Consider the following 13784-nt stretch of genomic DNA (forward strand, 5'->3'; position numbering starts at 1 on the left):
AACACCTGGTCAGGACTGGGGTGCCTGGGGGGCCAAGCCCACAGGGACAAAGGGAAGGGGAGATGGCATTCCTGCTGAGCATCCTTGGGGGAGCTAACTGTCTTGCTGGATTGCCCCCCGACCCCTCGGTGGGGCCCAGGTGCAATTCTAGAAGACTGCCCAGATCATCCATGGTAGTGTTGGCCCTCTTGTTCCTCATCTGCTTCTGTCAGCCGTGAAATAGCCCTGTTTTCAACTGGGATAAGCCGCACTCACGTGCAGCGCATCTACACTGGGGTGTGCACTGCTAAGAATAGCCCCAGTGCAGACAGGGCTCCGGGTGGATCCCCCCGCACCTCTTCACAGTCAGATCATGTTGTGAAGGGTTCCTTTGTGGTCACGAGAGCTAGAGGTTTAAGTTTCTTCCAAAGAGAAGCCGAGTCTCTAGCACGAGATGCCAGCTCCCATGGATGCAGGGTGCCGTTGCATGGGCTGCTAACTGCGATGCAGATACAGAGTGTGCAGGAAGGGCTGATTCTGGGACAGCAGAACTGTACTGCTCCTCCATTTAAAGTCTGCCTGAGATTCTCCTGAGGGCATTCCCCGAGTGGCACCTCTGGGCAGGGCGAAGCTGTTGCTCTAGCTCGTGATTTAACGCTCCTCCCCACCCCCAGAACCTGAAGGCGGCCGACACTGACCCCACTGCCCCGCCATACGACTCCCTGCTGGTGTTTGACTACGAGGGCAGCGGCTCCGAGGCGGCCTCGCTCAGCTCCCTCAACTCCTCCGCCTCGGACCGGGACCAGGACTACGACTACCTGAAGGATTGGGGCGGCCGCTTCAGGAAGCTGGCCGACATGTACGGCGGGGGCGAGGACGAGGAGTAGGTGCCACCAGTGTGTGCGGGCCGCAGCTGTGAGAGAAATGTCGCTGCGGCCCGTTCGACACACACCAGCAAGGTCTTCCCGAGCAGGCTGGATGGCTGAAATTCCCTTTCCTTAGCAGACAACAGCACTACGTGAATCTGTCCTCCTCGCAGAACCTGGCTCAGTTTCTTCAGCCCCTGTTGTTCAGCCGTGGATAGCCAGGGCTTTCCAGGTTAATGGGGGTGGGGGGATTCTGTTTCGGTCAACTAAGGGCCTTGGTGGCAGCCTGCCCAGAGTGTGAGGCTTCTGCCCAGAACACGCTGCACTTTGACGGCTTCACTGTAGGGGCTGCAGGTCTCGGCGTGCTCAAGGCAGAGCAACGCACGCTGGGATCTACAGCCTCCACAGACTGACTGGTTCTAGGAGAGGGCAGACGTGCCCCACCCTTTAGTTACCCCAGTTTTGTTTCCTCTCGTGCGTCTGGGGAGCTCCTGGCTGCTGTTACTTCCCCCAGATGGCCAGCCACAGCCACTTCCACTTCCCTGTGCCCACGTTGGTGAGTACTCACAACCACCTGCTAAATGGCCTAGTCTTGCCTCTTTGCAGCACACTGGGCAAGGGGTGCCCGGAGAATGCACTCACACCAGTCTGGTGCTGTGTAGCAATGTCTTCATCTGCCATGCTGCAGGCCTGCCAGGACAGGGGCCTGCTAACTTCTGGGGCTCCTCTCCTCCAGCGGTATCATTAAAAGGTAACCATTTCCCCAGTGCTCTCAGAATACCTCATTCCAAATTCAGGAAGCCTAGCGGGAAACTCCCCTCCACCAGCAGATGGGATTTGTTCACTTTTTAATGCCACCCATTGTGTGGTTCGGTGCTGCGTGTGCCCATGGAGTGGGCGTGTTCTCCAAAGGAGATGCTGAAGAGCAAGCGTGAAGTAGCCTCTTTCTCAGTAACTGTGGAGACCAGCTACCGCTGGGCCAGTCTGGAACACAGCCAGATTGCGAGGGACTTTGCCAGAGATATTTTTATTGAATTTTCAGATGCCCCTTATTTTTAATGTTATTGTTACCCTTAACCAAGAGTTGCACTTTGATACGTTTAGCGCTGTGCCAACCCAAAGACCAAAGATGATGGTAACCCGTTTACTAAGCAATCACAGGCACAGGAGATATGGGGGACAGCCCCCAGGAAATCCTCAGGGAACGGACAGTAGATTCACACCCTTTCCTGGAGAACCCCAGACTCACCTTTGTGTGCTGGTTTTAATGAACCCAGCTTGTCCCTGTCCAAGCGTTCATATGCTTGGAACCTGATGATAATTTGTCTCTGTGTGCTGCAGTAGTGACTTTCCATTGCCCTAGAGTTCAGTATTCTTCCCCATCCCTACACTTTGCCATGCACTCCTTACCCCTCCAAAAACCTGGATTATAAACCAACTCTTAAGTAAAGCGCTCCTGAGTCCCTCCTCTCGCCTGTGCGGCTAGGGGCTGTAGTCTGTCCTCTGCTGACTGGAGGTGTGACTCTGAAGAAGTGTGTCACGTGATATTCCTGCCTAGTACACTTGGGGCTCTGTATAAATAAATGCAACGTCTAAAACCTGACTGTCAGCCCAGTTTGATGCTATATTTTTGTATAAAGCTGTTCATTCATATTTCTGAATAGGGGAGAGAGGATCTATAAAATTACCAGCCAATACCATGCCATGTTCTTTTCACGTAGTATTTAGCAGAATGTCTTATTTGATTTAATAGCTATAGGCCAATTTATATTTTTCCATAATGTCAGATTGTGGCTACTTCCTTCATTGTGTTGTCTAATCTCTAGCGTGTGCAGTGTAATTACTGTGCAATGGAGCTTTTAGAAAAAGGAAATGGCTTTATTTGGTTTCTAAACTGTGTATTTGGCTGCCTTAATACTTTGTACCTTTCTGTGACGGGGAATGGTGGGACACAAAGGAAGCTCAGAGAACAGCAATAGCTTCGTGTTAATCTGAGTACATTTTTATAACATTTTAATACATTTGTTTTAAAAAAATACTTTTCTTTTTTAATGTCAAGGCTAAAAGTCTCCGAACCGGTTTTGCTGCCCGTAGCTCATTGTGAATACTCTGTAGAACACTGGTTCTCAAACTTTTTTTTTCCGCGAACCACTTGAAAATTGCTGAGGGTCTCGGCAGCCCACTTAATGATCTTTCCAAATGTTGTTTGTACCATAGGTAACTATTGTAAAGCGCTTTGGATAAAAGTGCTATATAAGAAAACTTAATAATAATTCAAGTTTTTTGGTTCTACAAATAAAAGCACACAACTCATATTTTAATATCCGTAGTCTTACCTTTCTAATGCGATGGATGTGGCCTCTCTCCCCCACTGCAGCAGCCTCTGAGCTGGGGCTGGGAAGGACAGGGGGTCTCTCCCCTGCCACGGAGCTGGGGCTGGGAGGAGGGCCATCTCTCCCCAGCAGCCACAGCGCTGGAGCTCGGGAAAGTCACCTCTTTCTCTGGCTGCCCAGCCCTGCACATCCCAAATTCCCCCCACCCCCTCTTCTCACCCCACTGCCCTCTCCCACCTACCCCTTATTCCTCCCGAGGCCACCACCTCACCTTACGTGTGGATCTTCTCCCGGGTCCAGGCACCTAATTAGTGGAGTCACGCTGGCGCGGTTCCCCTGGTTAGGTGGGTGGCCCTTCATTCTCTCGTGTGCGGCTGCCCGGGCACGCACCTGAGAGGGAACGATTCATGGACCACCTGAATGGAGCTCGCAGACCACTGTTTGAGAACCGCTGCTCTCAAGGAGCAATGCTGTGGTGTCTCTGATCAACCTCGGCTGGCTCCTTTGGAAAAGAACAAAAGACAAATGCTTTCCTCAGCCTCTGGCTATTCTGTATGAAAATGGCTTTCGGAACGGCCGCACGCCGTGGGACAAACCTGGAGTGCTGCTGGCAGAGCAGGAACTAGCTAACCATTCTCATTCAAACAGCTGGAAGAGCACCTGCTATTGCTTCATACACCAATGGAGGGGTCAGGCTGGGATCCATTTTATACAAACAAGGCACAATAAAGGTCAGAACTAGACTGATTGAGTTTTGGGGCTAACTTAAAACAGCTCATTTCCCTGCAATGGTATAGGACAGCCCCAGCCTACTCCACGAAAGTTTTGCTGGTCCAACTATACAAGTACACCAGCAACCCCCTCACCCCACCCCACCCCAGTATAGAGGCAGCTTCCACTGGCAAGAATTGTTTTGCTGGTATAACTCATGCCAGTTCTCCAAGTGAAATAAGTTATGCTGGTATAGCTGCATCTACCCAAGGACTTTTGCTGGTGTAGAGATGTTGTCAAAATTCACCCCCCTCTGTGACATGGTTACACCAAATAAAGATTCTAGTGTAGACATAACCATTGAATGATAGTGAACCACACCATCAATGCTGGCTATTCAGCAGCAGAAATCGTAAGGAGAACTGAATGGTTGCTGAGAGTGAATGCAGTTTTACCTTGCTCTCAGCTTCTTCCTGACAGACCCCGGGCGCGTGGGACATGATGATATCTGGTGCACTGGACACAAGGCTGAACTGGAGATCTGGGCTCCAGCCTCAGGTTCCTTGTACTGTACACACTACCGAAGGACACTGGTGCCCTGTGCGGCCAGCCCTGAGGTGTGCACGTGTAACTATCCACCTATTCGCTCTCCAAAGGGCCATATGGGGCACATATGGCTGCGCAGAGCTAGAAGAGGCAGGAGTCCAGCAAAGTAGCAAGTGGGTGGGTCAATCCTCCATTTGTTGATCCGGGGTAGGAAATGGAGGCAAGAGGCTAGCTTTCCTCTGTCAGCTGCTGGGTGGAGGGCTGGAGGCTGGTCAGTGCAGGGGGTCTGGTAAGCAAGGAGTGAAACCTGAGTTGTTGGGACAGAACTGACTTGGGCTGCTGGGAAACCAGGGTCTGTCCACGCTCCCCAGGGCTGCCAGCAGCACCTGGATGGCCTCGCGCGGGAGGCTGGCGCAGCGACAGGGGGTTAGATGGAACTGGTCTGTTGCGTCCCTGAACTGGGCATCTCGTGGCTGAGGGGGCCCCCCCCGGCCTGGGGCTGCCCCGTCTGCTAGGGCCCAGCGGGGGGCCTGCAGGGCGGCGAGGCCCTGTACCGGGGGGCCCTGGTGCAAAGCCTGGCTGCATGGGGGACACGGGGCGCGTAGCAGCGCGGCTGCAGAGGAGCCAGAGGAACGACCCCCGGGAGCCCGGCGGGAAGGGCCGAGCCCTGAGCCATGCTACAAGCTGACTAACTGCCCACGGTCTGACCCTCCCAAGATGGCGGGAAGACAGCTCACGGAAGCTTATGCTCAAATAAATGTGTTAGTCGCTAAGGTGCCCCAAGTCCTCCTGTGGCGGATTCGAACAGGGCTGCGTTAGTCTGACCCTCCCAAGATGGCGGCAGGGCCAGGCCGCGGCGGCACTAGTCTGACCCTCCCAAGATGGCGGTAGGGCCAGTCCGCTCCTCCCCTTAGGGGGCGGTACGAGTCTGACCCTCCCAAGATGGCGTCTCGGTGCGCTATTGTGCGCAGGCGCAGAGGGCGCGGGCGCTATGGCCGGGAGTTTGAAGCTGGAGCGGGTGGCGGAGGCGCTGGCGCTGCTGATGGGGAGGCCCGGAGGAGGCACCGGTGAGAGGGGCGGGGACTGTGGGGCTCGCGTGTTGGGGTCCCCCCCACACGCCCTGGGTGTCTCTACCGCCCCGCCCCCGCAGGAGTCCCCCCGCCCCCTCATTGCCCGCAGCAGCCCCTCCCCGCCCCCATTGCCTGTGTGGGGCCCCCCGCCCCCCCATTGCCCTCCACAGCCCCCCTACTGCCCCCCATTGCCTGTGTGGGCCCCCCCGACCCCGCCATTGCCTGTGTGGGGTCCCCCCATTGCTCTCAGCAGCCCCTCCCCGCCCCCATTGCCTGTGTGGGGGCCCCCGCTTCCCTCATTGCCCTCAGCAGCCCCTCCCCGCCCCCCATTGCCTGTGTGGGGCCCCCCGCCCCCTCCATTGCCCGCAGCAGCCCCTCCCTGCCCCCCATTGCCTGTGTGGGGCCCCCCGCCCCCTCCATTGCCCGCAGCAGCCCCTCCCTGCCCCCCATTGCCTGTGTGGGGCCCCCCGCCCCCTCCATTGCCCGCAGCAGCCCCTCCCCGCCCCCCATTGCCTGTGTGGGGCCCCCCGCCTCCCCCATTGCCCTCCACAGCCCCCCTACTGCCCCCCATTGCCTGTGTGGGCCCCCCCGACCCCGCCATTGCCTGTGTGGGGTCCCCCCATTGCTCTCAGCAGCCCCTCCCCGCCCCCATTGCCTGTGTGGGGACCCCTGCTTCCCCCATTGCCCTCAGCAGCCCCCCCGCCCCCCATTGCCTGTGTGGGGCCCCCCGCCTCCCCCATTGCCCTCAGCAGCCCCCCCCGTTGCCTGTGTGGGGGCCCCCGCCTCCTCCATTGCCCTCAGCAGCCCCCCCGCCCCCCATTGCCTGTGTGGGGCCCCCTGCCTCCCCCATTGCCCGCAGCAGCCCCTCCCTGCCCCCCATTGCCTGTGTGGGGCCCCCCGCCCCCTCCATTGCCCGCAGCAGCCCCTCCCTGCCCCCCCATTGCCTGTGTGGGTCTCCCCGCCTCCCCCATTGCCCGCAGCAGCCCCTCCCCGCCCCCCATTGCCTGTGTGGGGCCCTCCGCCTCCCCCATTGCCCGCAGCAGCCCCTCCCTGCCCCCCATTGCCTGTGTGGGGCCCCCCCGCCTCCCCCATTGCCCTCCACAGCCCCCCCACTGCCCCCCATTGCCTGTGTGGGCCCCCCCCCGCATTGCCCGCAGCAGCCCCTCCCCGCCCCCATTGCCCGCAGCAGCCCCTCCCCGCCCCCATTGCCCGCAGCAGCCCCTCCCCGCCCCCATTGCCCGCAGCAGCCCCTCCCCGCCCCCATTGCTTGTGTGGGCCCCCCCGCCTCCCCCATTGCCCACAGCAGCCCCTCCCTGCCCCCCATTGATTGTGTGGGGCCCCCTGCCCCCCCATTGCCTGCAGCAGCCCCCCCACCCCCTATTGCCTGTGTGGGGCCCCCCATCCCCTCCATTGCCCGCAGCAGCCCCTCCCCGCCCCGCATTGCCTGCCGCAGCAGAAAACTAATAACAACAGCTATGGAGGGACAGTATACGGCTTAGGGGAGGGCAGGTGCACCGCTCTCGCAATCCTTGTATTGTACGTGATCTATTTGTTTTTCCTTTTAGGAACAGATTCAGGTTCTCTCCAGGCGGCAAAACATGCAGATCTGCTCGAAACCTTAAACTCCAACTTGGCTGCTTTAGAGGAAAAGCTTGGTCAGGATCCCCAGTGGAATGAACTGCGGAGCTTGAGAGCTGAAGTCAGAGAGCAGGCTGTTTGGCTAGAAAGCTCTACAGATGTGACCTGGAGTTTTACTTGTCAAGTCCTGCTGTTACTGCTGAGTCTGAAAAAGCGCATGATCATCTTAGCTGCTGCTTACCATCCAGCCAAACCAAACCCTAGGACCGCTGAAGCTGCTCCAGCTCTCAGCCCTGACACGCTCAGTATCTCCCAGCAGAAGACTGTTCAGTCTGCATTGCAGTTTGTGATTACCTTAGGCCTTTGTCCATATCTCTTGCCTGGGGTTGGAATCCCACTGAAGCACAGGACAGAGTTCAGTGCTGTTGTTCAAGATGTGGTATCTCCCAACACTTCCCCCAGTGCAATGCATAGGCTGTATGGCAGCTGTACTGCACTGCTGCAGATTGCACAGCACCCATCTTTAGGCAACCTCATCCTTACCCGCCACCTTGGGGACCTCATAGCAGGTCTGTGCCAGCTAGGATTCTGCCCGACCAAAGGAAAGGGTGAGCAAGCCAGGCCATTGGAGCAACTAAAGGTGTGTATTCTGATTAGAATTTCCTGCCTTAATTTTGTGTATAGACCCCATCCTATAGCTTCCATTTTTCTGGGGCAAAGACAGCTAACTGGAAGAGACATAAAACCTTGTGCTTCAGGACTTCAGCCAATCTCTCACTATTAGGGAGCAAGATGAGACCTTCCTTGGGGAGAAGATTATCCCATTTCTGCCTTCTGTGTGGTGTCTTGCACCTTCCTTTGAAGCAGCTGGTACCAGCAACTGTCCGAGACAGGGTACTGGGCTAGCTGAACCACAAATCTGATCTTGTCATAAGAACATAAGAATGGCCACACTGGGATGGACCAATGGTCCATCGAGCTCAGTGTCCTGTCTTCTGACAGTGGCCAGTGGCAGAGGCTTCAGAGGGAGTGTACAGAACAGGGCAGTTTATAGAGTGATCCATCCACTGTTGTCCAGTCCCAGTACCTGGCAGTCAAAGACTTAGGGACACCTATGACATGGGGCTGCATCCCTGACCATCTTGGCTAGTAGACATTGATGGACCTGTCCTTCATGAACTTTATTTAATTCTTTTTTGAACCTAGTTATTCTTTTGGCCTGCACAACATCCCCTGGCAACAAGTTCCACAGGTTGACTGTGTGTTGTGTGAAGAAGTGCTTATTTTTGTTTGTTTTAAAATTATTGCCTATTAATTTTATTGGGTGACCCCTGGTTCTTTTTTTATGTGAAAGGGTAAATAACACTTCCTGATTCACTTTCTCCACAGCATTCATGATTGTACAGATCTCCATCTTATCCCCACCTTAGCTGTCTCTTTTCTAAACTGAACAGTCTTTTTAATCTCTTCTCACATGGAAGCTGTTCTGTATTCCTAATAATTTTTGTTGCCCTTCTCTGTACTTTTTCCAATTCTAATATATCTGTTTTTAGATGGGGCAACTGAACTGTGTGCAGTATTGAAGGTGTGGGTGTACCATGGATTTATAGAGTGGCAATATGATATTTTCTGTCTTATTTATCTCTTTCCTAATGTTTCCTACCATTCTGTTTGCTTTTTTGACTGCTGCTGCACTTTGAGCAGAATGTTTTCAGAGAACTATCGACAAAGACTCCAAAATCTTTCTTGAGTGGTAACAGCTAATTTAGACCCCATCAACGTGTATGTATAGTTGGGATTAAGTTTTCCAATGTGCATTACTTTGCATTTATCAAAATTGAATTTCATCTGCCATTTTGTTGCCCAGTCACTCAGTTTTGTGAGACTCTTTTGTAGCTGTTCACAATCTGGTTTGGACTTGACTATCTTGCTACTTTTGTATCGTGTGCAAACTTTGCCACCTTGCTGTTTACCCCCTTTTTCCAAATTGTATGTAAATATGTTGAACAGCACTGGTTCCAGTACAGATCCTTGGGGGACCCCATTATTTACTCTTCTACACCAGGAAAACTGACCATTTATTCCTACCCTTTTTTCTGTAGCTTTTAACCATTTACTGAACTGTGAAAGGACTTTCCTTCTTATTCCGTGACTGCCTCTTTTGCTTAAGGGGTGTCTGCTGCTGTCTGAACTTACAAGACAGCATGCTGACATGCCCTCAGCCCCACCAAAAACCCACTCTCTCTCCCCCCACATACACACAACACACTCCCTGTCACACTCCCTCCCACCCTCCCCATTTGAAAAGCATGTTGCAGCCACTTGCATGCTGAGGTAGCTAGCCCAATGCACTGCTCTCTGTGGCCTTTGCAAGAGCTACTAATGTGTCCACACCAGTGCGCTTGTAGCTGTCAATGTGGACAGATTGCAGCGCTTTCCCTAGGCTGGTTTGACTCAAAGTGCTCTACATCTGCAAATGTAGCCATGTCCTCAATTTCAACCAGTTTGCCCAGTACTGAAGTGAAGCTTACTGGCCTGTAATTGTCAGGATCTCCTCTGGAGCCTTTTTAAAAAATAGGCATTACATTAGCTATTTGCCTATCATCTGGAACAGAGGCTGTTTTACGCGAAATGTTACTCACCACACTTAGTGGTTCTGCAATTTCATATTTGAATTCCTTCAGAACTCTTGGGTGAATCCCATCTGGTCCTTGTGACTTATTACTGTTTAATTTATCAATTTGTTCCAAAAACATCCCTACTGACGTCGCAATCTGGGACAGTTCCTCAGATTTGTCACCTAAAAAGAATGACTCAGGTGTGGGAATCTCCCTCACATCCTCTGCAGTGAAGACCCACGCAAAGAATTCATAGTTTCTCAGCAACAGCCTTGTCTTCCTTGAGTGCTCCTTCAGTGCCTTGCTCGCTCAATGGCCCCACTGATTGTTTGCCAGGCTTCCTGCTTCTGATGTAATTAAAAAAGTTTGTTGTTAGCTTTTGTGTCTTTGGTTAGTAGTTCTTTAAATTCTTTTTTGGCCTGCCTAGACTTGCCAGAGTTTGTGTTTCTTTCTATTGTCCTCAGCAGGATTTGATTTCAAATTTCTAAAGGATGTCTTTGTCTCTAACCACTTCTTTTACTCTGTTGTTTAGCCATGCCGGCATTTTTTTGGGTCCTCTTACTGTTTTTTTTTCATTTGGGGGTATACATTTAGTTTGGGTCTCTATTACTGTGTTTTTTATGAAGTTTTTATGCAGCTTACAGGCATTTCACTCTTGAGACTGTTCATTTTAATTTCCGTTTAACTAGCCGCCTCATTTTTGTGTAGGTCTCTTTTTTGAAGCTAAATGCTACTGTGGTGGGTTTCTTTGGTATTTTCCACCCTACAAGAGTGTTAAATTTAATTACATTATGGTCACTATTACCAAGCAGTTCAGCTATATTCATTTCTTGAATCAGATCCTGTCCCCCACTTTGGACTAAATCAAGAATTGCCTCTCTCCCTGTGTGATCCAGGACTAGCTGCTCCAAGAAGCAGCCATTACTGGTGTCTAGACATTGTATTTCTGAGGTGACATGTTCCTTGTCAATATGTGGATAGTTGAAATCCCCCATTATTATTGGGTCTTCTGTTTTCGTAGCCTCTCTAATCTCCCTGAGCATTTCACAATCATTGTCACCATCCTGGTCAGGTGGTTGGCAGTATATTCCTATTGCTATACTCTTATTATTCAGGCTTGGAATTTCTATCCATAGAGATTCTATGGTACTGTTTTAATTCATTTAAGACTTTTACTGTATTTGACTCTATGCTTTCTTTCACATACAATGCCACTCCCCCACCAGTGTGACCCACTCCTATATATTTTGTACCCTGATATGACCGGGTCCCATTGATCATCATTCTACCAAGTTTCTATGATTCCTATTATATCAGTATCCTCATTTAATACCAGGCAGTCAAGTTCACCCATCTTACTATTTAGACTTCTTGCATTTGTATCCAAGCACTTATAAAATTAGTCTGCCTTCGTGTGATGTAATTGAATAGGGACTCTTTTTTGTTGTCTGTTTCTCTTCAGTTCCTACCTGTACTTTGTCAACTTCTATCCTCTCCTTGTTACAAGGATACAGAATATTCCCTTTAATAAATCCTCCCATATGGGATGTATGAACCATGTGCTCCTCTGCACCTATCAGTTTCCCCCGCTCCTTAGTTTAAAAACTCCTCTGTGACCTTTATAATTTTACATACCAGCAATCTGGTTCCATTTTGGTTTAGGCAGAGCCCATCCTTCCTGTATAGGCTTCTTCTTTCCCAAAAGATTCCCCAGTTCCTAATAAACCTAAATCCCCCCTCCCAATGCCATTGTCTCATCCACTCATTGAGACCCTGTAGTTCTGCCTGTCTAACTGGCCCTGCATGTGGCACTGGAAACATTTCAGAGAATGCTACCATGGAAGTCCTGGACTTTAATCTCTTACATAGCAGACTAAATTTGGTCTCCAGGATCCCTCTCCTACCTTTCCATATGTCAGTGTTACCTACACGTACCATGACCACCAGCTCCTCTCCAACCCTATGCATAAGGCTGTCTAAATGTCTTGAGAGGTTGACAGCCTTTGCACCCGGCAGGCAATTCACCATATGGTTCTCTTGGTCATCAAAACCCCACAATTTATATTTCTAATAATCAAATCCCCCGTTACTATTACCTGCCTCTTCCTAATAACAGGGGCCCTCTACCCCAGAAAGGTATCCTCAGTGTGAAAGAATACTATGACATCATCTGGAAGGAGGGTCCCAACTTTGGGATTGTTTCACTCCGCTCCAGCTTGATGTTCGCTTCCCTGAGACTTTCCTTCTCCTCAGCAGCACAGAGACTATCATAGAGGGGGTGGAACTGCTCTACTTTGGGCTTGTCTACACTACAAAATTAGGTCAACTTAAGTTAGGTCGACCTGCAGCCAATACAGTAATTAAATCGGCTGTTTGTGTCCATTACTACCCTCCTTCTGCCGGTGCTGCGCATCCTCACCAGTAGCACTTGTACCAACTGAAGTGGGGCATTGTGGGGCACTGACAGCCAGAGCGTGGGGCACTGATAGTCACACAAGGTTCACAGCTGGAGCCCTCCTCCTGCCTCAGGGCCGACAGCCCCAGCTGTGAGCCAGCTCAATTTCACAGTTGACATGCTTGTCAATTTCATGGCTGCTATTATCTCACTGTTCCTCTCTGGCTGTCAGCGGGTCCAAGGTGGGGCTTACAGCTGGACTCCTGTCCTGGGGCTGACAGCCAGAGCCAGAGGGGAAATGTGAAATAATAGCAGCCCTGAAACAGACAAGAATGTCAATTTCACTGCTGGTAGGCTCCTTGCTATGTAAATGAGCCCAGTGCTGGTGGCACAGCTTAGACTCTCAGCCCTGAGGTGGGGATGGGGAGGATCCCACTGTAAGCTCTGCTGCCAGGGCTGACAGCCGAGAAGAGGTATTGACAACCCGGAGCCCCGTTGCCACCTCCCAGTAAGGGACGCGAGGGAGAGGAGAGCCCAAGCCCGGGCTCTCCTCCCCTGACAATCCCTCACTGGGAGGTAGCAGCGGGGCTCCCGGTTGTCAGCTGCTCGACAACGGGGCTCTGTGCTGTCAGGCATCCAGCTGTGAGTCCCGTACAGGGCCAACGGGTAATGTAAGTAACGCAATTACTACACAGACACTGCGTCGCCCTACTACATCAACCTGAGTGCTACGCCTCTCGCAGAGGTGGAGTTATTAGGTCAGTGTAGTGGACGACTTCCATTGGTGGGTGCACCATTCTAGTGTAGACAGTTACAGAGTTAGGCCAAGGAAAACTGTCTTATGTCAACCTAACTGTAGTGTAGACCAGGCCTGTGTCCTACAAAGTCTCATCTGTGTGTCTCGCTGTCTCTCTTGGCTCCTCCAGTTCGGAAACTCTCATTTCAATAGCTCATATTCGGTCTCTGAGAGCCACGAGCTGCTTGCACCGAATGCACCTACACCACCTGCCCACAAGGCAAGTAATCGCTGCATTCAGTGCAATAAACAGGATGGACCCCACTCTGCTGCTGGACTTTTGCCTGCATTCTTTTTACTCTTGCAGGGTTGTTTTTTGCATTTGTTCCTTGCGTGTGTGTGTGTGTGGCAGTTCCCCTGTAACTGTTGTTCCTGAACAGTTTTTGTTTATATTTGCCTTAACTAAAAAACACCCTGTGTCAGACAGAATTTAGAGTGGTCTCTAGATACCCACCTGGATGTTTCCCAGTCGATGTCTTATACGTTGCTAATGGTCCAGTAGAGGGAGCCAGGACCTAGCAAAATACGTGCCCTGTGCTGCTTTACTGTTTGTCTGTGCTGTATTCATATTCCAGCACAGAGACCTGTTGTTTTTCAGGGCCTTACAGAAGAGCAGAGAACCCGCAGTAGGGAGGCCTTGAAGAGTGTCTTGGATCGAGTCTACCAACCGCTAGTGGTCCAGGAACTGCTTGTTCTTCAGGGTGGATCCAAACAGGTAACAAGGATGCCAACTGGTTCTGTAGCTGGTCAGGAGGTGAGGGAAGGGAATCTGATTCATGAGGCTGTCTCCAGTGCCTGCACCTTCCAGTGGTACAGGAGCTGGAATATGATATGCTAGGGCAGGGGTGGGCAAACTTTTTGGCCTGAGGGCCACATCTGGATATGGAAATTG

General features: G+C 52.0%; 2 protein-coding genes across 2 annotated transcripts in view; both read left to right on the forward strand.

The window, feature by feature from the left end:
• Positions 1-3166, forward strand: part of LOC311528970 (B-cadherin-like) — a 43995-nt gene extending 40829 nt beyond the window's left edge. The window contains exon 16 of the mRNA XM_084644518.1: positions 654-3166. Within this exon, the coding sequence (XP_084500644.1) occupies positions 654-866 (213 nt within the window). The 3' untranslated portion in view covers positions 867-3166. The remainder of the gene's footprint in view (positions 1-653) is intronic.
• A 2252-nt stretch (positions 3167-5418) lies between these two features.
• The window catches only part of TANGO6 (transport and golgi organization 6 homolog), a 93389-nt gene continuing 85023 nt past the window's right edge, over positions 5419-13784 (forward strand). The window contains exons 1-3 of the mRNA XM_084644786.1: positions 5419-5502; positions 7071-7723; positions 13491-13607. Coding sequence (XP_084500912.1) covers positions 5427-5502; positions 7071-7723; positions 13491-13607 — 846 coding nt within the window. The 5' untranslated portion in view covers positions 5419-5426. The remainder of the gene's footprint in view (positions 5503-7070; positions 7724-13490; positions 13608-13784) is intronic.

Source organism: Lepidochelys olivacea (assembly GCF_965140295.1).
Source record: "Lepidochelys olivacea isolate rLepOli2 genome assembly, chromosome: 12".
Taxonomy (NCBI): Eukaryota; Metazoa; Chordata; order Testudines; family Cheloniidae; genus Lepidochelys; species Lepidochelys olivacea.